Source organism: Amblyomma americanum, chromosome 6 (assembly GCF_052857255.1).
Source record: "Amblyomma americanum isolate KBUSLIRL-KWMA chromosome 6, ASM5285725v1, whole genome shotgun sequence".
Classification (NCBI taxonomy): domain Eukaryota; kingdom Metazoa; phylum Arthropoda; class Arachnida; order Ixodida; family Ixodidae; genus Amblyomma; species Amblyomma americanum.
Window position 1 is genome coordinate 56,985,855 of NC_135502.1, and position 24,077 is coordinate 57,009,931.

The 24,077-nt window shown below is 46.2% G+C and overlaps 1 protein-coding gene and 1 pseudogene across 1 annotated transcript in view; both read left to right on the forward strand.

The window, feature by feature from the left end:
- Nucleotides 1-1,117: 1,117 nt before the first annotated feature.
- On the forward strand, nucleotides 1,118-1,260 carry LOC144095760 (U2 spliceosomal RNA; annotated as a pseudogene).
- Nucleotides 1,261-3,323: 2,063 nt separating this feature from the next.
- LOC144095281 (endoplasmic reticulum aminopeptidase 2-like) overlaps nucleotides 3,324-24,077 on the forward strand; it is a 29,339-nt gene continuing 8,585 nt past the window's right edge. Inside the window, exons 1-17 of the mRNA XM_077629059.1 lie at nucleotides 3,324-4,141; nucleotides 5,721-5,956; nucleotides 8,337-8,492; nucleotides 9,822-9,927; nucleotides 10,724-10,844; nucleotides 12,374-12,519; nucleotides 13,571-13,684; nucleotides 13,776-13,919; nucleotides 13,998-14,063; nucleotides 14,168-14,233; nucleotides 14,986-15,119; nucleotides 15,961-16,061; nucleotides 18,035-18,165; nucleotides 19,247-19,302; nucleotides 20,125-20,272; nucleotides 21,993-22,069; nucleotides 23,370-23,483. Of these exons, the coding sequence (XP_077485185.1) occupies nucleotides 3,332-4,141; nucleotides 5,721-5,956; nucleotides 8,337-8,492; nucleotides 9,822-9,927; nucleotides 10,724-10,844; nucleotides 12,374-12,519; nucleotides 13,571-13,684; nucleotides 13,776-13,919; nucleotides 13,998-14,063; nucleotides 14,168-14,233; nucleotides 14,986-15,119; nucleotides 15,961-16,061; nucleotides 18,035-18,165; nucleotides 19,247-19,302; nucleotides 20,125-20,272; nucleotides 21,993-22,069; nucleotides 23,370-23,483 (2,726 nt within the window). The 5' untranslated portion in view covers nucleotides 3,324-3,331. The remainder of the gene's footprint in view (nucleotides 4,142-5,720; nucleotides 5,957-8,336; nucleotides 8,493-9,821; nucleotides 9,928-10,723; nucleotides 10,845-12,373; nucleotides 12,520-13,570; nucleotides 13,685-13,775; nucleotides 13,920-13,997; nucleotides 14,064-14,167; nucleotides 14,234-14,985; nucleotides 15,120-15,960; nucleotides 16,062-18,034; nucleotides 18,166-19,246; nucleotides 19,303-20,124; nucleotides 20,273-21,992; nucleotides 22,070-23,369; nucleotides 23,484-24,077) is intronic.

Below are 24,077 nucleotides of genomic sequence, written 5' to 3' on the forward strand. Positions count from 1 at the left end.
ATTCAGCGGTCTCCTCCAAGGCTGGTTTGGATTGTTTAGTGAAGTAGCCTTGTAAGGTTACGGCAGCGACGTAGGCTCGTACCGCTGTGTCGCAGTTTAATCCAATGGCATCATCGAACTTGTAAAGCATTGCACCCTCAGTGCATATTGCACCATCGAGCGAGCCTATCACTCCGCGCTTTAGCGTTTACTGGGAATCTGGTAAGCGGTCACTAGGGCCTGCGCAGTACTAGTGTTCTAAAAGGTTCTAGAAAGAGACCTTCTAGTTCACTGCAACCACACTTTGCAAACAAGTGCACGAAAAGTGAGTACCTTGAGCAAAAACTATCACTAACTAAACGTGCATTTATTGCTGTTTCGATGCATCAGTGGATCTTCATGATGAAGCTAGAAATTAGAAAACTTCAAGCTGCCCCATTTATTCTTCTTCTTTTTTCTCCCCTTGCACCCTTCGAAGGCAATATAGCTTAAAGGGTCAAGCGTCTTCTGCGTCTCATCGCTGAAACACACATCTACCGAAACTCAAAGTGGTGCAGCGTCTTCGGCAGAATATAAATCGCTGTTTTTCGTTTCGATCAGAATGACTAGCGTTGTTCATGAAGAATGTAGAGTCAAAGTTGTTGTTACGCTGAACTACGTCCAGCCCTCGGCGTAATATATATATACTTTTTTTTACTGCGCGCACGCGCACGCTGGCAGCAGAAGAAGAAGAGAGAGCGGTGCGTAGCGCAGCAGTCGCTGAGGGCCGTGAGTAATCTTTTTGAATTTTTGCGATTTTTTTTTGCCTGGGAAGCCTCAGTATAGCAATTTTTTTGAGCTAGTGAACTTAGGTGCCTTTGGGGAAAGCCAGGGACCGGAGGTTTGCAGCACTTCTGTAAATTGCCAGAATAATGTGCTTTGCTATGTGCATGACACGATAACGCACTTTTGCGACGTCTGCTTCGATAAAATTTTAAGCTGAGGTGGCTGCAATAGTTCGTTGATAAGAACGCTAAATGGTTTCAGAGAACAGTGTCTGAACCACCAAGTTATTAACACGAAGTTGGTTTATTTCGGTGCAACGCAGGAACGCTTTGGGACAGCGTAGCAGAGTGCACTCGCGTATTTGAAGATGCGAATGTCCGGACCCAGTAGAGTATCTGTTACGGGTCCAAGTTAAACTTATTTTTGGAAATGTGGCGGAGAGTTTGAAGGATGCTTCACTCCCGCCACCGGTTGGCCCGGTATTGCACTACTACCTCCGGGATCGGCCTTGTCTTTAGCGCGTCTTTACTATCCTGTATTTCTATCCCATCTTTCAACTCTCCTACTATCTGTACGTGGTAGCGATTGTGGCTCGGCTTGAGCCAGCGAGCAGGCCTGTGCATTTTCCTTTTCTTTCTTCCTGGCAACAACAGAGAGAGAGAGAGAGTATTTGAAGCTAGAGACATAAATAATTAACGTGTGTGGAGAAAATTATGCGCGAAATGTCTTTACCACGGCGACCTGAGTAGTGCATGTTTTCTTGCTGAATAAGAAGCCTTATACACGTGAATCTGATTTTAGCATATTCAGCGTAAACACCCTGCGCTCTGTGTTGCTTGATTTATGCGCCTATGCAGTTCGAGAACGCTCACTACTACAACACGCGCATGCAACATCTGTACATATTGATGCTAAATGAAGTCTGCTGGCTACAACTGTTCGTAGAAGCTTTCGTTTCGGCTTATTTTGGCAACATAATGTTAACCCTTGTTGATGTAGCAAGACGCGTCGCCTTCCGGAAATGTGCGAAATTTCGCAGTTAGGATTTTACTTCACCCAAACAAGATGGCTGACGACGATGAGGTTTGACTGATCACAAATCTAGAGTGCGCGCGTTTTTTTTGTTCTTTTTTGCTTAGTCTGTAAAACTGCGTTTCGTGCTTCTCGCCCACACCTCTTGCCCTTGCCCGTACCTCCACAATTTCTCCAGCGAGAGCGTCGCCATCTTGGTATGGTCTACTGTGAAATGTGGGTAGTCTGCTTACAAAGTTCTTCACTGGGCTTAAAACGCGATGATTCCCTCGAGTGTGAACTAAAATGATGCCATGTTTGTAGATATTTACACAGCTAGACAAGTGCTCACAACCAGTGAATGTTCTGCCCAGTAATTTCTGCTCATTCATATGCGTGACTGACCTTAAATACAGATCCTGAAAGATCAGATTCTCTTTTCATGCATGTTCAGAAACCTGATGGGATTACGACAAATGCACAGATGCTCAAAATGTAGTGACGTATAAAAAATTCTCAACTAAGGAAAAACAACGAAAACGCCATTTTCGTTTGGTTTTTATTATTTGGTGCCAGCTATGAACAGCTCATGAAATATATTAGATCCGACTATTGGTGTTTATTAAGTTTTCTTGCATAAATATAAGAAAAATAAATATTGAAACCCATTGATGAGATAACAGTATTCTGCTTGAATGTCACCCTGAAGGTTGCCTTGACGTTCTAACTGCTCACTTTGAATTGTTAAAACAAAATTCGAAACGATAACGGATTGCGTGAGCATGCAACAGCTGATTACTGCCTTATTTTGCTGAAAAAAGAAAAATAAAGCAACGGATGTGTCCTGTAGGGAGCGCATGTCGCCATGCATTTTGTATTCAGCCACTCTGCGTCATCAGAAACAGACACAAAGTTACAAAGAGGCGGCAAACAGTGCGGCAGCAATTGCACCGATTCGTTTTGCATCGTAAGCGCAGTCGTAAAAGACGACTGCATGGCGATGTGCCTAAACTGAGGCTGCGGGTAATGAATCGGAGCTACGTCGTTACCCAACAAACGCTGCCATATTCCCCTCCGCACACACGCGTAGCAGCATTTGTTCACTCTTCCTTCTCACGGATTTACTTATTTATTAATTAGTATATCATTTAGCCAATTAGTTAAGTAGTTAGCGTTTTATACCGATAGATAGAGAGGAGGTGTTATGAAGCTTTAAACTCCGTATTAAGAGATGCGCACGCAGGTCTTGCATCCTGCTATGCTGCTGAGCGATCTGAATGACTGGGTCAGTGTTTTAGGAGTTCTCAGGCTCATACATGATGCATCTCCATTTGGACGGTATTGCTTATGATTTCTAGCGTCGTATTCGAACGTTACGGGGACCTCTCGGCGAATTTGTCTGATATTTTTGAGCCCTCCGTTACCATCTGACAGCAATACACTTTATCAGGACACACTATGTAATTTGTGAGAAAAAAAAAAGGCTCGATCTATGAAGACACGGCGACTGCTCGCAGTCAGTCTTTTTTCTTCTTCTGCAGGCATCACGCCTCTCACGTAACAAAAAAGCATCAAAATGCACCCGTCCCGGTCGGCGGACAAGATGCTGCTGCTGCTGAGGGACCGTCCCCGCAGCAGCTACACCATCGACACGCCGACCTGGGAGGACAGGAGCCGCTGCGGCGCCTTTAGCAGCAACCCCTGCGTCGGGAACCGTAACGTCACCATCGCGCTCGTCGGGTTCGTCGCCGCCATCGTCGCCGTCGCCAGTGTCTTCGCCTACGTGCACAGCTCGCCACGCGGCGCCTACGAGCCGCCCATCGGCGACGACGAGACCACGGCGACCTCGGTCGTCGAGGCCATGACAGTGCGCGCCCGGGCCCGACCGCGGCCGCCGCCACCATCTGCGCCCACAGCCACCCCCGCGTCGCCTCGAGGCCACCGGAGGACTTCGTCTACAAGGCGCCACCCGCCCCAGGCCGCCAACCGTGCCGGGCACGGACAGCAACACTCGCCGGGTCATGCGCCACAGAAGAAGTTATTCGCGCGCCGCAGGGCCACCAGCCGTCCTCGTCGCCGCTACAGGACCACGACGACGACGACCGAAAGGGACGCAACGTCCGCGCCGTTTTCTGAGCGGGCGGAGACGTCGACGACGACGACAACGCGGAAGCGCACGCCGTCTCCGACGCCCGCGAACGGTGGCGAAGCCGAGGGGAGCTTGGCGTCGCTACCGCTGCCGACGCAGCTGGTTCCGCACCACTACAGCGTCCTGCTGCACCCGCACAACGACGGCTCGCACTTCGTCTTCACCGGGATGGTGAAGATCAACGTCAAGTGCGTCGAGAGCACCCGCGAGATCGTGCTGCACTCCGCCGGGATTCAGGTCAGTGCTGCACACTTGTACGAACCCGCGTAAGGTTCCGTGCATGAAACAGAGCTATAGCACTCCGCATACCATTTCCTTTTTTTTTTTTTTTGAGCGAGAGTTCTACTACGTCGTGTTTCGCCAACGTTATCGGGTGTTGCAGCTTGACTTCAGCAGGAGGAACGCCGGAGGTGTGGCGGTGACGTCATAGCATATGACTCGCCGCAGCTGCAGCAGCCGCGCCACTGCTCAAACCGCGGTGCGCCGACCGCTGCTTCGCCAGACGTCTGCCTGCGAGGCGTTCCGAGCGTCTAACCAAGCGTAGCCAAGTGCAATGGAGCTTCCGCTCTGTCTTGGTTTAGAAGAGTTAAACCACTGCAATTTTTTTTTCGGGGGGGGGGGGGGGGGGGGGGGCGTCGACAGTAGTCTTGCTCTGCGACGATGGTTTATTCATTCCGTACGGGTGCTGTCGGCGGCCTAGGTAGCGTTCCTTGCTGTGACAGGTCCGTTCAATCTTTTGAGTGCGTTCACGGCGAGTCAGCTGTGTAGGCCATGACCGTCCACAGCCAACGTGATTTGTAGACAGCCAGAGGCAGCGCGCAGCAGGGATAGGAGGGGAATACAAGCTCTCCAGAGTGGACACACAGGTTGACTTACGTTGAATGAGATGCGCGGCGTTCAGTTCTGCCGCCTCCTCTAAAAAAAGAAAATGAAAAAAATTCACTAATTGAATCGAGGGCCGAATGAAACGAAAGTTGAGCCCTATAGGTTTGATCACAGTCGAAGTTTGCTGGAGACAAAGATGAATCTCAGGAATATCGAAGGCGTACCGACGATACTGAGGCGCGAACGAAAGGGCAGTAGGAAAGAATCACGCATGTTATAAAATGTATATAATAGCAGTGCTGTACAGAACGCGTTAATCCGACACACGCTTATCTGATTCGCGTAGCCACCAGAGAGCTATAGACTTACGATCCCCTTGGAGACTGCTGCTCGTGAAATAAAATAACCTGGCCTAAAGGAACAGTGCACATCGCCGCACACTCTCTACTACTCTTCAGCACTCGTAGAGATAGTTTAATCAATTATTCTGCCAGTGTACCCATAAGCCGTTAAGACTGAGTGCGCTTCGATATAGCATATATACAACCTTGGATTCTTCCGGTGGAAAAGCAAAAAGAACAAAAGAACCACCGCTTCATTCTACTAAACTCTGCACCAATGCGCGATGCGTCTATGCGACCGGCTTCAGTACAACCGATATTAAGTTCTGATACGGCAGTCCCACAGGGATTTGAATCCTCAACGCATGCGCAGAACTCTCTTTTACCGCTATGCGAATGCTAAGGGCCTGGGAGCCCGTAGTGATGGTAGATTCTACTTATCCTCCATCGGAACAATCCGCTGCTTTGATTGCCTGAAAACAGGTCCCTGTGTAGTTGAAAATCAATCAATCAATCAAGTTAGTCTTAATTCCCTGGGTTAAATACGCCCACACTGCCGTTGGTGTTGCTTTGGTCGTTTGTTGTGTTTGCGACATTTGATTATTACACCGGGCGCACGCCTACGTTACTGACTGCGCACTTCCTTGCAGGTGAACAATGCCAAGGTGACCTTCAACGCTAAGGCGGCCAACAGGAGCGCCTTGCACGAGGTGCCTGTCCGCAGCGTGGACATGAACAGTACTGCGGAGCAGGTGACTCTTCACCTGTCAAGCTCGCTGCACGCACAGATGACTTACGACATTTCCATCAGCTACGTGGGAACTGTGAACAGCTTGCCCAAGGGACTCTACAAGACCCCGTACACTCTGCGAAGTGGCTCGCAACGGTGAGCTTGAGTTGGCTCACTGATTATTGTGCTCGGCCGCTGACCCGATAGACGGGGGTTCGATCCCGGCCGCGGCGGTCGCATTTCGATAGAGGCGAAATGATTTTGATTTATGAGGGTTTAACTTCCCAAATCGACTCAGGCTATGAAGGACGCCGTAGTGAAGGGCTCTGGAAATTTCGACCACCTGGGCTTCTTTAACGTGCACTGACATCGCACAGTACACGGCCCTCTAGAATTTCGCCTCCATCGAAATTCTACCACCGTAGCCGGGATCGAACCCGTGTCTTTCGGGTCAGCAGCCGAGCGCCAAGAGGCGAAATGATGGTGGCCCGTGCACTGTGCGATGTAAGCGAACGTTCAATAACCCCAAGTGGTGGAAATCATCCAGAGTCCTCCACTACGGCGCACCTGATAACCTGACTCGCTTTGCGACGTTAAACCCCATAAACCAAACAACTTCACCGGTGCCAGCAATATGCCTTTTCCTTGAGCTTCCGTCACTAATGCTTAGATAAAATACGCGGACCGCCATCTCAGTGCAACGCATGGAGAAGTCCCAGAGCTGTGCCTTTTATTCGTCATCGCCACAACTTTCTTTTTGTTATCTCATTGTGTTATCTCAGTTTGACAAGTTTGACAAGAACACGGGCGAGCCTGACTTCGCGTACCATCGACGCATTCTGGCGACACGGCCAGTGCCTAATACATGCAAAAGGAATCTGCCCCCATCCTGCGACGTCACCCATCTTAACAGCCGACGCTCTTATCAGTCTCGTGGTTTCAATTCATGGCGTGGCATGGTCAACTGGGCCAAGTGCGGTGACGTCACAGGAGGAATGCCTTGTGTTTCTAGAAGTCACTGACCCGTTACGATGGTGTACCATACATGCATAGCGTGAGCGACGAAAATACATTTTCGTTGTACCCCGTCAGTGGTCCACTGGTCCGTCACGTGCTACGCTCGCCACGTGCGACGCCAAAAAAAGAATGCTTTGAGGCGATGGTTGCTATATACCCGGTTCCTGCCCGTGCTACCGAGCTGTCTCACACAACGAAGGGACTGCGAGCATCACAGAAAAGCAAATGTGAGCAACTCCCGCACCTTCTGAATATCCAGCGTTAAGTTATTTAAAATTTAAAATCTTGTGGCTGATATTAATGGGGGAAGATGCCACTTCTTCGGAGGTCTCACTCTACTATCTGATCTGATGTTAGTCAAAAGCTAGCTTACATCTGGGTAATGTATGCAAACGGCAGCATGGCGCTCCTTCTGTTCAAGAACACAAAAAGTGGTGGAACCCTTGCTAGTAGCCCTTCTATAGATTTATTGCGTGAAGCAGATGCGTTCCTTATTGAAGGTGCCGCGAATTGTGGTCTCCTTACGCAGCCTTCGCACAACAAAAAATAAAAGTAACAATAATAATAAATTCTTACAGCTAAGCTTAGTAAGGCTTTCCGCATCACTTATAGAGAGCTGTTACAGCTTTGGTTTAGCTATTTAGCCCTGCACATGGCCTTAGAATGTACATCATCAGCTGTAAAAGAAAGTCAAGCTGTGCTCATGCGAAGCAGCGAAATCTCATCTGGCCACCCGTCACCTCCCACCCTCTCTCTCCGCTTTCACACTTGGCCCCTCCCCCTCTCCCCTAAGTGTATAGAGGGGACATTTCCCCATCTCCACTTTTCCACCTGCCATAAGTGACAGTGACAATCAAATTCAATTAAATACCATTGATTAATTGAAATCAATTAACTCGCTAGGTAATTAAGGTCTTAGACTGACGCTGTTGATTCCACAGTAGAATGCAAGGCTATGTGGGTAAACCAAAGCTATAAAAGCTTTCACTGTAAAATGAAGGCGAAGTCTAAACCAGTAGAACAAAGAAGCGGTGACTTTTGTGTGTTACCAGTATAGTTACCAGTGTGATGTCAAATCACGAGCTGTTAGCAGTGTAGTCCTCTTAATTCGTCCCATCTCCTTCACTTGTCTCCGCCGAGCATGCCGCGCCGATTGGCTCAGGTTGGTGCACTTGAACTGCTGGAACTGTATGGATCTTTGATTATGTGGAAGAGGTACAGAAAAAAATTAATTGACTCTCGCAAAATGTTCGATCTATGTGTGTCGTTGTAGGTATGCATTTTGATCCCTTTTTTAAAGAAAACCTGCAGCAGTCCGTGGCACTTACCCTGAGATGAAGCGCAGTCCAGCAGGGATACCAAGCGTATGCTTTGGTACCCTCGAGAGCGCATTCGGTTTCTAAACCAGAAGTAATGTATTTGTATAACGAAGGGAAGTTCCTGCATGAGGTCACCATGTAGCTGGAAAGGCTGAGAAATCGTTTGTTTCTAAGCCATCACTCTCAACGCTTGTGTGCAGGTGGATGGCGTTTAGCTACATGAAGCCAAGGAACGCTCGCCGCGTCTTTCCCTGCTTCGACGACCCCTCGTACCGGACGACCTTCGACATGGAGATCTTGAGGCGCAAGGACTTCGGCTCTCTCTCCAGCATGCCCATACTCAAGATCGAAATGAGGTACGTATGGCAGAATGCTTGATGAGCACTAGACCTGCGGAGCGTGAACTGTGGCCGCTCACTGCCGGGAACTTTGCCAGAAAACTTCTTTTATTATCTTGTTCCAAGCGCTGCCGAGACACAAAGGTCATGTTCAAGCGTCAGAGCGGCATTGCCTGCTCCTAAAGGCAACAACTGTGACGCTCGCTACTGTGCATTCCATCAATACAGAACCTTAACAATCTCAAATCGTTAATTTTTCATCTATGAAGCGGTAGTACAAGCCCTCTCCGGCTGAAAACTGGTTAAGCGAAGTTTACATTCAAGCGGAACGAGACTGAAACCGTAATTTTCCTTGGTTTAGTGTTGAAGTTAAGGCGAAAACAAAACACCAGTGATTAGGACCATATGTAGCAGTTCTAGGCGAAAATAAAAACTCACAGGGAGACTTCATCACATAGTGTTAGCAATGAGATAGCATTAGAAGCTCCTGATGTCTTTAGATCAAGTTTGGTGGAATTCTTTCATGGTTGTGTTCGCGAATTTCGCCTCCATTGAAATTCGACCGGCGCGGCTGGGATCGAACTCGCCTCTTTAGGGTCAGCAGCCGAATGCCATAACCACTGAGCCACCGCGGCGGCACGGAAAAGAAAGAGGAAGTAAGAAAGAAGAATAAGTAAAGAATAAGAAAAAGGAAGAAGAATAAAGAAGGGAAGAAGGCGAGTTAAAGAAGGGGAGAAAATACGTTCTCCAGAACACGACAAATACACATTAAATTATTCTTCTGATGCACATATACACACCCGTTTTTTACAATACTCTCGGACATGTTTAGTAAGTAAACAGTAAATGAAACTGTGATTATGATTTTTTTTTTAAGGCGCAATGGTAGCTTGACCGCAGAGCGCCGTGGCTAACGTATTTGGTCTACACGAGGGAGAGCCAAAGCACTCATTTTTTCCAAACATTTCAGTCCGAATATGTAAGGCGCCAGACTAGGAAAAAGAGCTTGTGGCTATGAAAGACCGGCAGGCATCCGGCGGCTCGGGGATCCACCACTCGCATACGAGGCGCATGCTCAAACCAATAGCTCACCCCCACAATAAACAAAAGGCTTTGAGGAATAAAACGTTGTCCAGCTGCATTACGGCGTCAGCGCTTTCTGATTTCCAGGCTGAGAAAGAATTGATGTTTGCTTCCAACAGCCTGCTTTATTGTCGGCGATGCTACTTGTGTTAGGCAGCGCACTTGTGATCGCACCGACTTTTCATATGTAATAATTGTTGATGGTGCTAACTGTTTGCTGGCTACCGCAACTTCCAATCGGAGGCTTTGTCGTCTCCCTGGCAGCAACCACGGTGACTACGTGAACGACGTGTTTGTTCGGACCCCGCCAATCCCGACGTATCTGCTTGGATTCGCCGTCACCGACTTCGCTCACATTGGACACGGAAACGTAAGGAAATCGACGCTGCTAGGCTATCTGAAGTAACTCAATTCCTTACAAAAGTTTTTTTGGATAGTCTATAGACTGTCCATAGACTTCTGTCTATAAGATCCATAGACAGTTGTCTTTAGAAAACCATAATAATCTATAGGCAATAAAAATCTAATAGACAGTCTATAGACAATCTACAGATGCATGGCCATGCACTTTTAGAAGATATTTGCCCATAGAGAGACAGATACTGTGAATGATATGTATAGGAAGGCAATAGAGTCTGCAAGAAGTCTATAGATTGTCTATAGACGAGTTTTACAAAGGAACTCCGCATAAAAATCTTGCAGTTGTGCAGTAATTTTTGTATCCCTTTGTTTATGTATCTTTTTTGCTAGGTGAATGATATGTATAGCAAGGCAATGGAGTCTGTAAGAAGTCTATAGATTGTCTATAGACCAGTTTTACAAAGGAAGGCCGCACAAAAATCTTGTAGTTGTACAGTAATTTTATCTCTTTGTTTATGCATGTTTTTTTTTGGTTGGCATTGGGCCACGACCTTTACGAGGACTTGGGTATTCAGTGCACATATAGCCTTTGTTTGCTGCCGAAGGCCAAGGTGGAAAGAATCGCTTCACCTTTTGGGGTGCTAAACCATGCTCTGGCTTTCCAGTAACACGTGACTCCAACCTGTGTTTCATTCAGTGGCATTACAGGTGATTATAATTATTTATCCATTGCTTTACATCAGTACCGCGCATTAATTTTGGCATATAGGCTTGCAGAAACAACCAAAGGCAAGTCTCCCTTCCAGGTGAAAGTCTGGGCCGAGCCGTCCTCCAGCCATCGAGCCGAGTTTGTCCTGCAGAATGTCGTCAATGCCCTTGAACTTTACGAAAAGTACTTCCGGACCCGCTACCCGCTTCCTAAGCTCGGTACGGGGGCTGCACCATCAATCATGGGACGGCTTAATGCGCTAACTATGCTACATCAGTGCCAGCTCTTCTTTTTTTAATTCCAATTGTGCTGCTCACATAGTCTACGCAGTTTTTAAATTCGTTCACTTTCATAGCTAGCTGTTGCACGAAACAGGAGGTTTAATAGACTTCGAAGTATCTGTCGATTACAGCGCGGTAGATCTGTCTGTCTTCACTCTGGCAAACCAGTTAAGGTCCGCTGAGCGAAAATAAAGCTCGAACAATGACGGCGAATAGAGCTGCGCGCTGTTTACCTTCACGATGCTGCACCAGCTAGTCGAGTCTCGCACCTTCTTACCAAGAACACTCCACCAAAAGCAACCAGAAAAAAGTCCACGGTATTTTGAAATTGCGCGTAATAGGACCCTCGGCATTAATTTTGTTGACAACAGACAAGAGTATGGCCTCGAGTTTAAGGCAGTAATCGTCTGGTCCTTCCGAACTGATTAAAACTGAAATACCCATCTCTTGCACTCCCTCGCGCTTTGTACAGAATAAGTTTATTTGCATTGTGAATGCAGCGAGGAGTGGCCGTTGAATCTCACGGGCAACAAAGCCGTCGCGCGCTTTCCTCTTGACTTGAGGAGCCTCTTAAGCACTCCCGCCCTCAAGGCCACACCAAAGGCTACGCTTCTAGGCATATCACTTAGGCGGCGGCGTAACGAGTACTAATCCTCACCGTCACTTGAACTAAAGATAACCGCTGCTCGCAGCCATTAGACACATAGCATACCGTGTACCGCGTGACCGTTACCGTTACCGGAGTGCCGGGAGCCCGCTCACAGCGGCTGAGCACGCGCTGACTGGTCCCGATGCTGCTGGGCGCGCGCGCAGCTGCCGGGTGTCTTGCGCCATCTGGCGCCGTCAAGGCGATTTACGCAAGCGCATTGGCTGCGCGCGGAGCGTTATTACTGAAGGACGATGAAAGAAGGAAAGTGCGTACAAAGCCGCTACACTCCATGATGTTAAATGGAGAGAGAGGAGAAATCGAGGAATTGTTGGTTTTAACGTCCCGAAGCGACACGTGGGACGCCGTAGAGTAGGTCTGCATTTTAGCTTCTATAACGTGAGCTAACATCACACGCATAGCGCACAGGCGCTATTTTATTTCACCTCCATTGAAATACAGCCACCGCAGCAGGGATTCGATCCCGGTACCTTGGGCTCAGCAGCCAAACGCCAAAGCCACTGAGCCACCGTGGCGTGTCGAAGGGAAAGTGAACGCGACATGGGTTGACGTCAATGCATGCTTTTGTCTAGAGATAAAACGCATTTTCGCATGTTTGGTTGAAGCTCCTTCATGAAACGACTTCACGTTAGAGCTTTCTCTTTCATTTATAATTGAAAAAAAAAAAACGCGACGTCGTACACAACAGTCTGCGCAAATAAATGACCGGAATAGTTATTGCGCGTTGGTCTTAACGTGGATAACTTGAAGTTGCTTATGCGCGTTCCGTTATGTAAGAGTCGTTGGACGACTTTTACAGATGTCATAATATCACCGTCTGGAGGAGATCCTTGCGAAAGCGCAGGCATTGTCTTTCTACCGAGCACATCCGTGGCGTTTTACAAGTTGTCCCTGGAGGCAAGAAAACAGATTGTGTCGAACGTGTACAAGTACCTCCTGAAGCAAGTAAGTGGCATTGTTTCAAGGTTACAATTTTTAAATCATAACCACAATTTTTATCTTTACGCCAGATGTAGTCGTGATCGACAAGCGGCATAACTTTCTTCACACGCTACACGATAAAAAGCAGCGTTGTCTTTGCTCAAACTAGCCCGGCAATGGAGTTCGCTTCTCAGCCGTATACTAAAATCCGTATGACACCCAAAAAGACCAAATGGTTCGAAAAGGGGAGGACACGGGTTATCTTTGCCTTACACAGATTTATACCTTAGGGGGTGCCATCTGTGATCCGCTACACGGCTACGATGATATTGTGGTAAAGCATCCGCCTCGTATTTGGGAGGTGTTGGGTTCGATCCCCAGTGGCGGTGGGTAGCCACCGGTTTTCCAAAGGGTACGAGATTCGCCCGGCTTGGTGCTCGGCTTTTCTGGGCTGAACTGCCTGGGAAAAGGGTCTTGGAACAAACCGTTGCGTTGACAGGCCAACAAATTTTGGCTACATAGCGCCAAAATGCACGAGCTTTCGAGAAGCTTGCAGGCAAAGCAGCCTCTCCAGTGCACGTAACACGCCGAAGTAGCCAAAATTCGTTGGGCCACAGCGGATAGGGTGACTGCGTTTTCGAAATTCTAAAAGATATGAATTATTACTTACGATGGGCTACAAGCCTTTCAGTAATTAAGGAGCCTAGCGGTAATAGTTAATAAGTTAACTATTCAATATTAGTTAACCAGCCTTCTAGTCAGCACGCATTAGCTGCATTCTAATGTACTACACCACTGACAATGCTATAGCGAAAAAAGCGCTCCTCTAACTCAAAAAGCCTGTTTTTAAAAATTATGCAAAGTCTTAGGTGAAACACGCTCTATGCATTGCAGCAATATGTTTGAGATGAGTCATAGTCTCTCGACGACCGTGAATACATTTATTCCCTTCTTTCGTCCCTTCATCGCTTCTTTCGCAGTGCAGTCTACGTGTACAGTGAAAGAAAGCTGCGCCTTTCCTTTGTTAATTACTACCTCTGCCGCCTTTCTCTCTCATTTGCATGAAAATGCGCAGTGGATTGGCGGCATCATCAGCTTCCGCTCCTGGAAGGACTTGTGGTTGGACAAGGCCCTCACGGAGTACATAATCTACGCCCTGGCGAGGATCAAAAAAACGAAGTCGTCAGAGGTGCGGCTTAAGGGCAGCGTTGAGCTGAAAGATATTTGTCTTTCCGACTTTAGTTAGTGTGTAGTTCACTTTCCGAAAACGTGGCTTGCAGGACGACGACAAATTGGAAGTGAAAATGCAACACGCTCTCGGTCTGGAGGCGTCTGAAGAAATGCCTGCTCTCGCAAATGCGGACCCCTTCTTGGACGTTAACGACAGACTTGATGCCCGGAAGAAGACTAGACAGCTGAAAAAAGTACACATAATTATTTGTGGATGAACAGGTGTCTCAGTACTCTTGTGTTTTGTGTTACATTATTCCCCTTCTTTTCAGGGGGAACTTTTGCTTCACATGTTCGATGCTGTTGTCGGCCCTGATGGCATAAGAAACGCTCTGAAGGTGATCTGAGATGTCTTTTTTTTTCAAGCTCCTTTAACAGCAATCTAAAAGAAGGTTTTTAGCTTCCAAGTCTTCGCCACATCGTCTATTCTTGCTTACTGCAGGAGCTGCTAGTAAAAAGAAAGCATCAAACTATAACCGAGGACGACTTATGGACGGAACTGGCTAATGTAAGTAGATGCAGCCGTCCCTAATGCTTTTGTTATGAAAAATACCAACTGTTTCTGTGCGTAGATCTTAAGTATAAAAATTTTTTTGACCTCAAGCAACCTAACATTGCAATGCATGACGGAAGCCAACAGTCACCGGACACAAAATTTGGAGGTCATGGGTTCGGATCCCATCGGCGGCGTGTCGTTTCTTCTGCTTTCTAATCAGTTATTTTTAAAATAATTGCCCTGTAAATCTTCCATTGATGAAAACCACAAATTTAGAAAAAGACATCCCCAATGCTCCTTGCTTTCGGTGACTGCTGGCTTCCGTCATGCATGTCTTTAACGAGCTCTTCTATTCCCTTCCCTTGTCTGCTCTAACACTGCAATGATAACAGTAGGATTTTCGAGGAACTATACGCTGTTTCACAGCGACGTCATCTAAACAGATTTTATCGGATTATATAACGTACGAATAACTGGAGTCAAAGCTGTGTGCTGGGCTAGTTTGTTGTACATTCTTAACTAGAAAAGACGAGGACACAGCGATAGTTGTCCTGTGCATACTTCTATTCCTGTGTCCTCGTCTATAGCGCTTGTTTTTTTTTTCTAATTAAGAATAACTAGACAATCGGAAACCAGAAATTGAATTAACGGTGTTCTTATTCGAACCATGGGTCCACAGTTGGCGTTCGCTTTCTCAAGAGTGCACCACCGAGGTTCGCTGCCGTCTTTCGACGCTCGCTGCCCTCTCGTCTTTGTCCCCGCAGGGCAACAACGAGAGCTTTCCGGGACCCGGCGTGGCTCACGCGTGGACGCACAGCGCCGGATTCCCGCTGGTGACAATCAGCCGCGTCTACGGCCAGAAGACCGCGGTCGTGAGCCAGGAGAGATACGGAGACAAGTGCGCCTTCACTTCCTCCCCCTCTTAATTAGTTTTTCTAATCTAATACGTGCAGCAAAGTCCAGAATAGGACATGTCCAGCAATTTCGGGCAAAAATTTTGAAAATTGGGAAATTGTAAGACTTTTTATGGTCATATTGAAGGTAATTAACGGTCCATTCTTCTGATGTGTAGGAAATCTATGTAGTGTTTCCATCGGTCGCATTGAAGAGTTAGGATTCCCATATAAAACCAATGGGCAACGAACGCTTTTGACGATAGCAAGAACTTTAACAGAAAAAAATCCAAGACTGCCGTTGGATGATCTGCAGATGTGTTGATTGTTATAGTGAAATTTTACAATACATCAAACAATTGCGTCCATAGATGGTTTCCCGTTCAAAAATGATTTTACCAAGAATTGCTGGGCATGAAGATGGGTAAAATAACTGAATTTTCTTTGTTTCATAAGCTTAAGAGTCAAAGTAGTTAAGTCAGTTCTCTGCTCCCGCCATTCATGTTCAGTCACTGTTCGTATCGCTTTTATTAAAAATTCAGAGCCAGTACGTTGAGTGAGCTCCTACAATTATTGAGCGTTTCATGCCTCTACCTTAATTACTCTTGACAACACTGACGCAGACACTGTAAAGTTCGCAGCAGCATTCGCTAGTTTAATATGCTTCTAATAGGGCATTCGTTTTCCAACCAATGCATTTTATTTTGTATGAAATCACTGATAGTGGATGTGAATAGAAAGAAACATTACATGCTTAGTTTAACTCACTTGTGTGTGCAGTTATGCTCCCGTTTACTTTACTGGTCATGTTTTTTTTAAATCTTCCTCACGCGTTACCTCTGGCAGTTCGTCGAACACATTGTGGAGCATTCCAATAACCTACACGGACGGGACAAAAATGGACTTCGACAACATAGCCAGCATCTTTTGGCTGCACACCAAAGAAGGTATGGTTGAACGAAAGTAGGGCAGAGTGAGGCAAAACGCAACACCAATTTACAAAACGTCGTCAATGTTTTTTTTTAAGAGCTAACAAAAATAAATACTGCCCAATTAATCTCTGCCGTCTTATAATTACGCTTCCCAAATACAGAAAGACCAGATGAATGTAAACGCAGTAAAATTTAATAAAATTTAAAACCTGAAAATGTCGCATTTTGCCCCACCTCATGGGACAAAAAGGGGGGATGCATGGAGCAAAATGAAATGTCCCACCAAAGTCACTATATTACTCATCCTTGCTGTGAATGCACGCGAAATTGGGTCCGCAGGCATTTAGAAAATATTTTCGAGCTTATTCAATTGACAGAGACTTTACTAAAACCGAACCCAGCATTGTTTTGTTCCATGACCCGCTGCAGTCTAAGCAGCTCTACCTCCGCGCTCTGCGTGCTACCTGACTACGCAGTGTGACTGAAATTCCTGACTTCATCGGAACTTTTTTTTCCTTTTAATGTCAGGGTTGTTGCCGTTGCACTCAGCCGCGTTGAACTAAAATGCGATTGGTTCGATTTGCAGCTCGTGAACACGGGTTTTTAATTTGATATTAAGTTAGACCGAACAGAGCCTGCTGAATTGCCAGAATGTGTTGTACAAATAGCTGCTCATGTCCGTTGGACAGAGCGCGACGCTGACATTGGCAAGCATTCTTGTAAAGTTTCTGCTTTTCATATTTTCTCTCTTTCTTTGCAATTGTTAGGTGGGTGCCTTTGGAAACACGAAACACTTTATGGCACTGGCGCTGCTTGCGTCTGTCCAGAGCTTTCTTCATGTTTTTGCGCGCTACTCGACATTGATAGTTGTAGCCGCGAGGGACGAGGCAGTGCCATAGTGACGACCAACGTACTACGGTTTATTAGCACGACAGTGTGTATCCAAAAACAACACGGAGCGCCCGAATGTGACGTCACAAGCGCTTCGAAGGACACCACATTCATTGTTTTCCTTTCCTACTTAGAGACTGTCATAACGAGCGGAAAAACACATGTAGAGGTTTAAAGCATGCAATAAAACCATCACTTGTACTGAGTCCATCCGGAACGTCACAACGTCGCGTTTGCCCTACATAGCCCGCGGCTAAAATAATTCTATATTAATTATCCGAGGAGCGAAAATTCGGAACTTGGAACCTGATGGAGCTTAAGTCCGATTTCGCCGACCTGTGTCTAAAGCCTGCTTGACTTTCAAAACTGAGTACCGAATAGAAACCGAAGAGCTAACGCACCTAATTCGCATATGGCCTAAACACGCCAAATCGTCGGCCATTTTTCCCTGCTTACAAGAGTTGAATCTGACCAACATTTATCTGAATTTTAGTGCACATGTGGCGGGTCGTAGCACATAAATACCAAATTATTACGGTAGCTCATCTCAAAGTCAGGGTGCGCTAAGTAGCAAAATGTCGCGTTTTGCCACACACTCAACAAAGCTAATAATATATTATTCGACCCATTCTGTTACGATGTCCTGTAGCACATTCTGAATATATTACACATAAAGAACATTTCTCCCTCCGATTGGCATGTCACCTTATACGACTTCGTCAGCTAGTGGAGCTTCTAGCCGTCTTGCCCTGACACGCGTGCATCAGAAAGGCGTGTAATTTTGTCCGTAATGTTTAGTTGTTCAGTATTGTTACGGGCTTACGCCTGTAACCTGTAACAATATGCACATATCTAAAATAGTCATTAAATATTGGAAGACAATTATGGCGCTCTTGCCGTCACATGTGTGAAAAAAATCATTTACTGCTATTCGACCTTTTCAATTAGAAATACACTGCCGTCCAGCACATGCTATTGTGTAACTACGTAAACTACGTCAAAAGTTATGGTTTTGGTTTTGTGGGCTTTGACGTCCCAAACCGACTCGGGCTATGAGGGACGCCGTAGTAGTGTTATGCTTCTTACTGATGTCGCAGCCCAGCTTCCTAGTGCGCCCAAGGATGACGACTGGCTAATAGCGAATCTGCGCGGGACTGGCTACTACCGAGTCAACTACGACCCTCGGAACTGGAACCTCGTCACCATGGAGCTCAACACATATCACACGGTAACAAGGCTCCTATCGGGGTGCACTTGGAAAAGCCAGGAGGGATCGATAGCCAAAACTTCAAGCATAGTCGTGCTGTGCGAATACCGTTGATGAGAGCAGTCCAGCCCCTTTGTGTCGCCGCGATACCGTTACCACAATAGTCTCTGGCCATGTGAGCAAATCCGACACGCCCATATTCGTAAAACTTCAAGTTCACTCTTGCTTGCTGCGAGATTTTTTTGAAATCAGTGTACCCCGGGCCCACTTGACTTTCGATATTAAAAATGATATATAAAAGAAGCCAACAGTCAACGAAATCAAAGAATGCGTAGGGGAATTTCTTTTTAGATTGGTAATGTTCATCAGTGGCAGATTAATAGTGTCATTATTTTATAGCTGACAGATAAGTGATTACAATGTTTTTGCGTATGTGTGTGCATATATATATATATATATATATATATATATATATATATATATATATATATATATATATATATATATATATATATATATATATATATATATATATATATATATATATATATATATATAATATTGCGTGTGTGCATGTGCGCGTGCGCGCGTGTAATAAAGATCCCTTCCTTATTTCCGTACCCACATTGAAACTGAGTATATTGCATTCTCGCGCAAAAATCGTGTTGTGTAATACACCAGCACGAAAGCTGTCGGAGGATAAATGGCTCATATTATGAACTTATCTTCACGCTTTTTATTGATTAAATGCTTGGATTTCGAAGACAAAGTTCCAAACATGTTGACATATCACGCGAGACATAGGAAACTCCCCCCGAAGTCGTCAGTGTCATGCCTGTCTGTGTAGCGAAAAAGCACATAGTTCAGTAATGTGTATAACATTTTACCCGCTTTGCGACCTACTAATCTCTCTAAAGAAGGTGAAAGCGCAGTCACTGAATGAGACTAAGAGAGTTTTCATTTATGATCACCAGCTAGACAAGATTTTGTTGAGATTTTTGTTGAGATTTTTGTTGAGATTTTGTTGAGATCATCACGAACCGAATGTGCGAAAGCATTGCACAGTACAAAAACCTAGCCAACATCTGTTCTCTCTGCGCAGAACATCGACGTGCTCAACAGGGCCCGGATAATTGATGACGTGTTCGAGTTGGCCGAGTAAGACTTATGAACAAGCTTGTTCTCATTCTGCTTGCGCGTCGTACAGTGTGTTAGAGGCAGCGCACGGAAAATGGTTGCCACAGTTTATCCTGGTTTGCTTTTATAATTTAAGATTTGAACTTTAAGTATTCTCTTAAGGTTATAACGTTAACTTATAATGCGTAATCTCTACGAGTGCGGGTGTGGTAGCAATCGCATTCCCCTTCCGTGTTCGGAAGCACAGCCGTTTTTAATAGAAATTATCTTCTTCGGAATCACTCCCTGACGCAGGAGGTACCCACTAAGCGAAAAACCAATGTGAAAGCATCGGTGTCTTGAAGCCACCATTGCCAAAACTGCTTTAACTTAGGCCTAACCTCAGCCTAATTTCATATGTGACGGTTATCCGATCCTGAGGCTCCCTCTACATGGCTATGGCTCATATTAAGGGGGATCTCGGAGCGAAGAAATTACGAAAGCCCTTTGGTGTCGAAGAGACATCATAAAAGTGACCGTGACAATGTTCTCCCATCAGTAAGAGCCAAGTTGACGTAGAGGATGTTTAGGGTCAACTTTCTGTGTAACGCTTTGTTTAATGTCATGGTACTTCATTTACTACTCGTACGGGTCTTAACTAGAGAAAATCACTATAACAGGATACTTTTATTTTCTTTTATTATTGCTGTCTTGTAGACAGCTTCTCCGCAACGGTGCGACTAAGGAAGTAGGGACCCTTGATCATGCCAGCGCTCCCCAATAGCGATAATTCTACTCACCGCGTTGTGTGGTACGCGTCGTTTACGTGCCTCTCGACTTACTCTCCGGTGTGCCGTCTCCAAGCATAAACCTGGTCCCGTACGGCACGGCACTCCATGCCTCCGAGTACCTGCGCCGGGAGAAGGAGGTTCTCCCGTGGACGACGGTGCTCAAGCGGTGGGAGTACATCGAGGCCATGCTCGGCACGGGCACTGTGCTCGAAAAGTGGAAGGTGAGCACTGCTATGCGGCTTCCTGTACTCTGCATAGAGAAAGCGGCCATGCAGGAGAGACAAGTGCAATTATGAAAGCTTGGTGCTATCGTGCAGGGTGTGTGCAAAGAAAGGTCTGCGTTAAAAACAAAAAGGTAAACACAGAGGTCTCTTCACAGTATACAAGGAAGGGAGCCGAAGAGTTCCGCCTAGAACGCAGAAAGTGGACAGTTTGTGTTAACGTCACGGAGCTCCAATCTCTCTGTGGCCGCGTGAATGCTGTTATGGTGGCCATGCGCTCTTACTTCCAACCGTTTGTTAAATTATTTCTGTTTCTTCCTGGCTGGTCAAGGAAACATGGCTTTTCATAATTTATGTAAGCCAAATTGATCCTCGAACGCGCCACTTTGAGTGTGTGGTGAGCCTCTAAGCGCCTTGACCTGGCTAGTGAGGGCAAACACAGTGAGCCTGTAAAGTTAACCTCAGCGGCTAACTTGAGCCTGCAAAAGCCATGAGAAAACTTCGAAAAAGCAATAATGACGGGCACTGTCAGCGGTGAACAAAGCCACTGCTTGCATCTTGCACGTGTGGATAGAGCCTCAACGTACATTCCTGAAGGCTTGTTCGCGAAAACAAACGAGTCAGAATGCACAGCTCATAAAGGCACCACCACGCAAGACTCGTCGAGTAGTGAATATATACCGATTTTAGCGTGTTCTAGAACAGTTTCTATCGTTAGATGACTGTACGACTCCTTTGGGATAAGTCATCAAAAATTGGTGACACGTTCTTGATGACTCTTTTGTTACCACAAACAAGTCTCCACGTCAACCAGTCATCGAGAGAACGTTTGCTACCACAAACGAGTCGTTATGAACGAGTATCCAGCGATCATTTCTTGATCTGGTGAGCCATGAAGAGGACCCTTATATCTTTTTACGGCGTATTACAAACGAGTAATAAACCCATCCAACGATCGAAATGGTCCTGGAACACAATACAACCACACAACACGATTGTGTCTCACGCAGGAGTGCAAGCATCACATCCTTTCTGCATGGCAGGAGCAAAGAATGCGATTGTTGTCCCTTTTAAGGAGAATATTGGTTTATGGTTTATGGGGGTTTAACGTCCCAAAGCGACTCAGGCTATGAGAGACGCCGTAGTGAAGGGCTCCGGAAATTTCGACCACCTGGGGTTCTTTAACGTGCACTGACATCGCACAGTACACGGGCCTCTAGAATTTAGCCTCCATCGAAATTCGACCGCCGCGGCCGGGATCGAACCCGCGTCTTTCGGGCCGGCAGCCGAGCACCGTAACCACTCAGCCACCGCTGCGGCTTTTAAGGAGAATATAGAAGAATACTAAAAGGAAAACGACACCCAACTTCAAGTTGTTCTCTCGGTGGCAAAGAAATGAAGTGCTGAGCTTATGTCCAGTTAAAAAAGACTGGTCTTCTGGGATTCACATCTCACTTGATCCTTAACATATAGCCGTTCCCCGCTGGTGTGATGTTCTCTGCAGTATGAGCGCGACTTGATGAGTTGCTTCCCACGTTCACCACAGTGACCTATCCAACGCGCTTATAGTTGCTTACTAAGTAATGAGGTAGTTTTACTGTATATGGAGTAGCGCCTGAAGAAATACTAAATTGTGTTCATTTAGACGTTTTTTTTTTCTGTGCTCTGCAAGTGTGAATTATCGTCTTACACTCACGAGTATGGTCTTATGTTCCTTCAGCTATTCATCATTCGGTTACTGATCCATCACATCCACAGTTTCAAGTGGTCCAACAGCGAAGAGGACAAAGAGAAAAGGTGCGATCGTCACGAGAGTGTGTAGTGCAATCTAAAAGTTTGAGAATAATTAAGAAATATTTATGTGTGAAAGCTGCACTTGAACACTCAGCGCCGCCACACTGTTTTGTGGATTATTGTGGCTTTTGGTATACAGGCCGCGAACTACGCATGTTTAAATGAAATTTTACGCTTAGCGGACTGTACAGTATTTTTGTTTTCAAAATGGTCTATTACACTGTGCCATGCCAAAAGCGATTCTTGCTATTACGAGGTGTTGACGGTAACACTAGCGCTTGGGTTACGTTTCTTGCCATCGCGCAGTGTACTAGTTCTACACATGATTACTGTCACTACTAGCAGCATTTTCGGTTTGGTTTCATGGGGTTTAACGTCCCAAAGCTACTCAGGTTATGAGAGACGCCGTAGTGAAGGGTTACAGAAATTTGGACCACCAGGGAAGTTCTTTAACGTGCACTGACATGGCACAGTACTCGTGCTTCTAGAATTTCGCCTTCATCAAATTGCGACCGCCGCGGTCAGGATCGAACCCGAGTCTTTCGGGTCAGCAGCCGAGCGTCATAACCACTGAGCCACCGCGGCGGCTATAAGCTGTTTTCATTTCGAAGAATACCTACCTTCTTTCTAAAAACCACACTGAAAACAAAGCGTGCTTCGCAAACAAGCATTCGCATGATTTATAAGGCATGCGTGTAGCTTTGCTAGTATCAAAATCCGCCAACTCATGGTCTGCTGTGGGATAGGACTGCCTTGCCGGCAGCAAGATGGCAGTCATTTCTAGAGACGTATGCTGCTGAGGACGAAAATCAGAGACAAGACACCGAAGACGAACTTTCGTCGATATAAAAATGATAGGCCGTATTGGCTCTATCAGTCTGGATAGTGTTGACAATGACGGGTTCTAAGACTAGTTATCAGAAAATAAGAGACATAAACTCAGCAAAGAGTGCGCAAAAGAACACTTAATTACGTTTTGCCACTCGTACATATTCCCGGTCTGTACGCCGGGTCCCTGTGGACTATCAGCTGAGGACAATCCAGTAAACAAAAAAAAAAAACGTTTTCAAGGCGAAGTGAACACTACACCTGTCGCGGACTACAGTGCGAAAATAACTGTAATTGCGGCGCACGAGTGGTTTAATAAAACATGGAGGCATTTCGCCTGCGTCGATATGCGGCCGCTGTGGAAGGCATTCGAACTCAAACTCGTGCTCAGTAATAGGACGCCTTAACCACTAAGTTGCCGGTGTCGCCCAATCTCGCCCAAAGAACAACGTGAACAAAAGCAATCGTCTCGCAGGAAACTGAGGGCGATACACTACGCGTGGGCCTGCAAGTACAGCTACGCACCGTGCATGATTGAAGCAAGACATGCCTTCGAGAACTACAAGTCATCGCAACCGGCCGCAAAGCCGTAAGGCGCTTTGCTTCGCACACATCGCACTTGTTTACATTATTTCTACCTTTATTTTATGTCGATTTTTATTACATCATCTCCTGTGTGCTCCTACTTTATCGCTGTCAAGTACCGCACATATGTCACCAAAGTGCGTATTTACTGACAGATTTACTGACGTAATAAAATCTTACTTTGTGATTGCTGCATCAAATATGAGAAGAAACAGGAGCTACAATTGAAGGCACACTGAAGAATAATGCTGACCCGTATCGAAAGAATACAGCGTTCTAATGACAAAGACGCTACTTTCACTGATAATGGAGTTTATATAAGTTCAAAAATGAAATAGAGGTGTCGCCACGTGTGACTGTTTTCGCAAACATGCCGTGCGCCGAGACATAATTTTCGACGCGAATCCCGGAGGCTAAGAAAAACGTCCACTCACTTTCACGGAGGCCTCTTTAGTATTAACTTCGCGAGTTTGAATCGAGTGGGGGGGAAATGTTTAAATCAAATTTTCACGGCGATAAATGCGTCTTTCTCCACCAGACAAATGTCAACATAGCCAGGAAAACCCACAGAATCGATTTTTACCGAGAATTGAAGTTG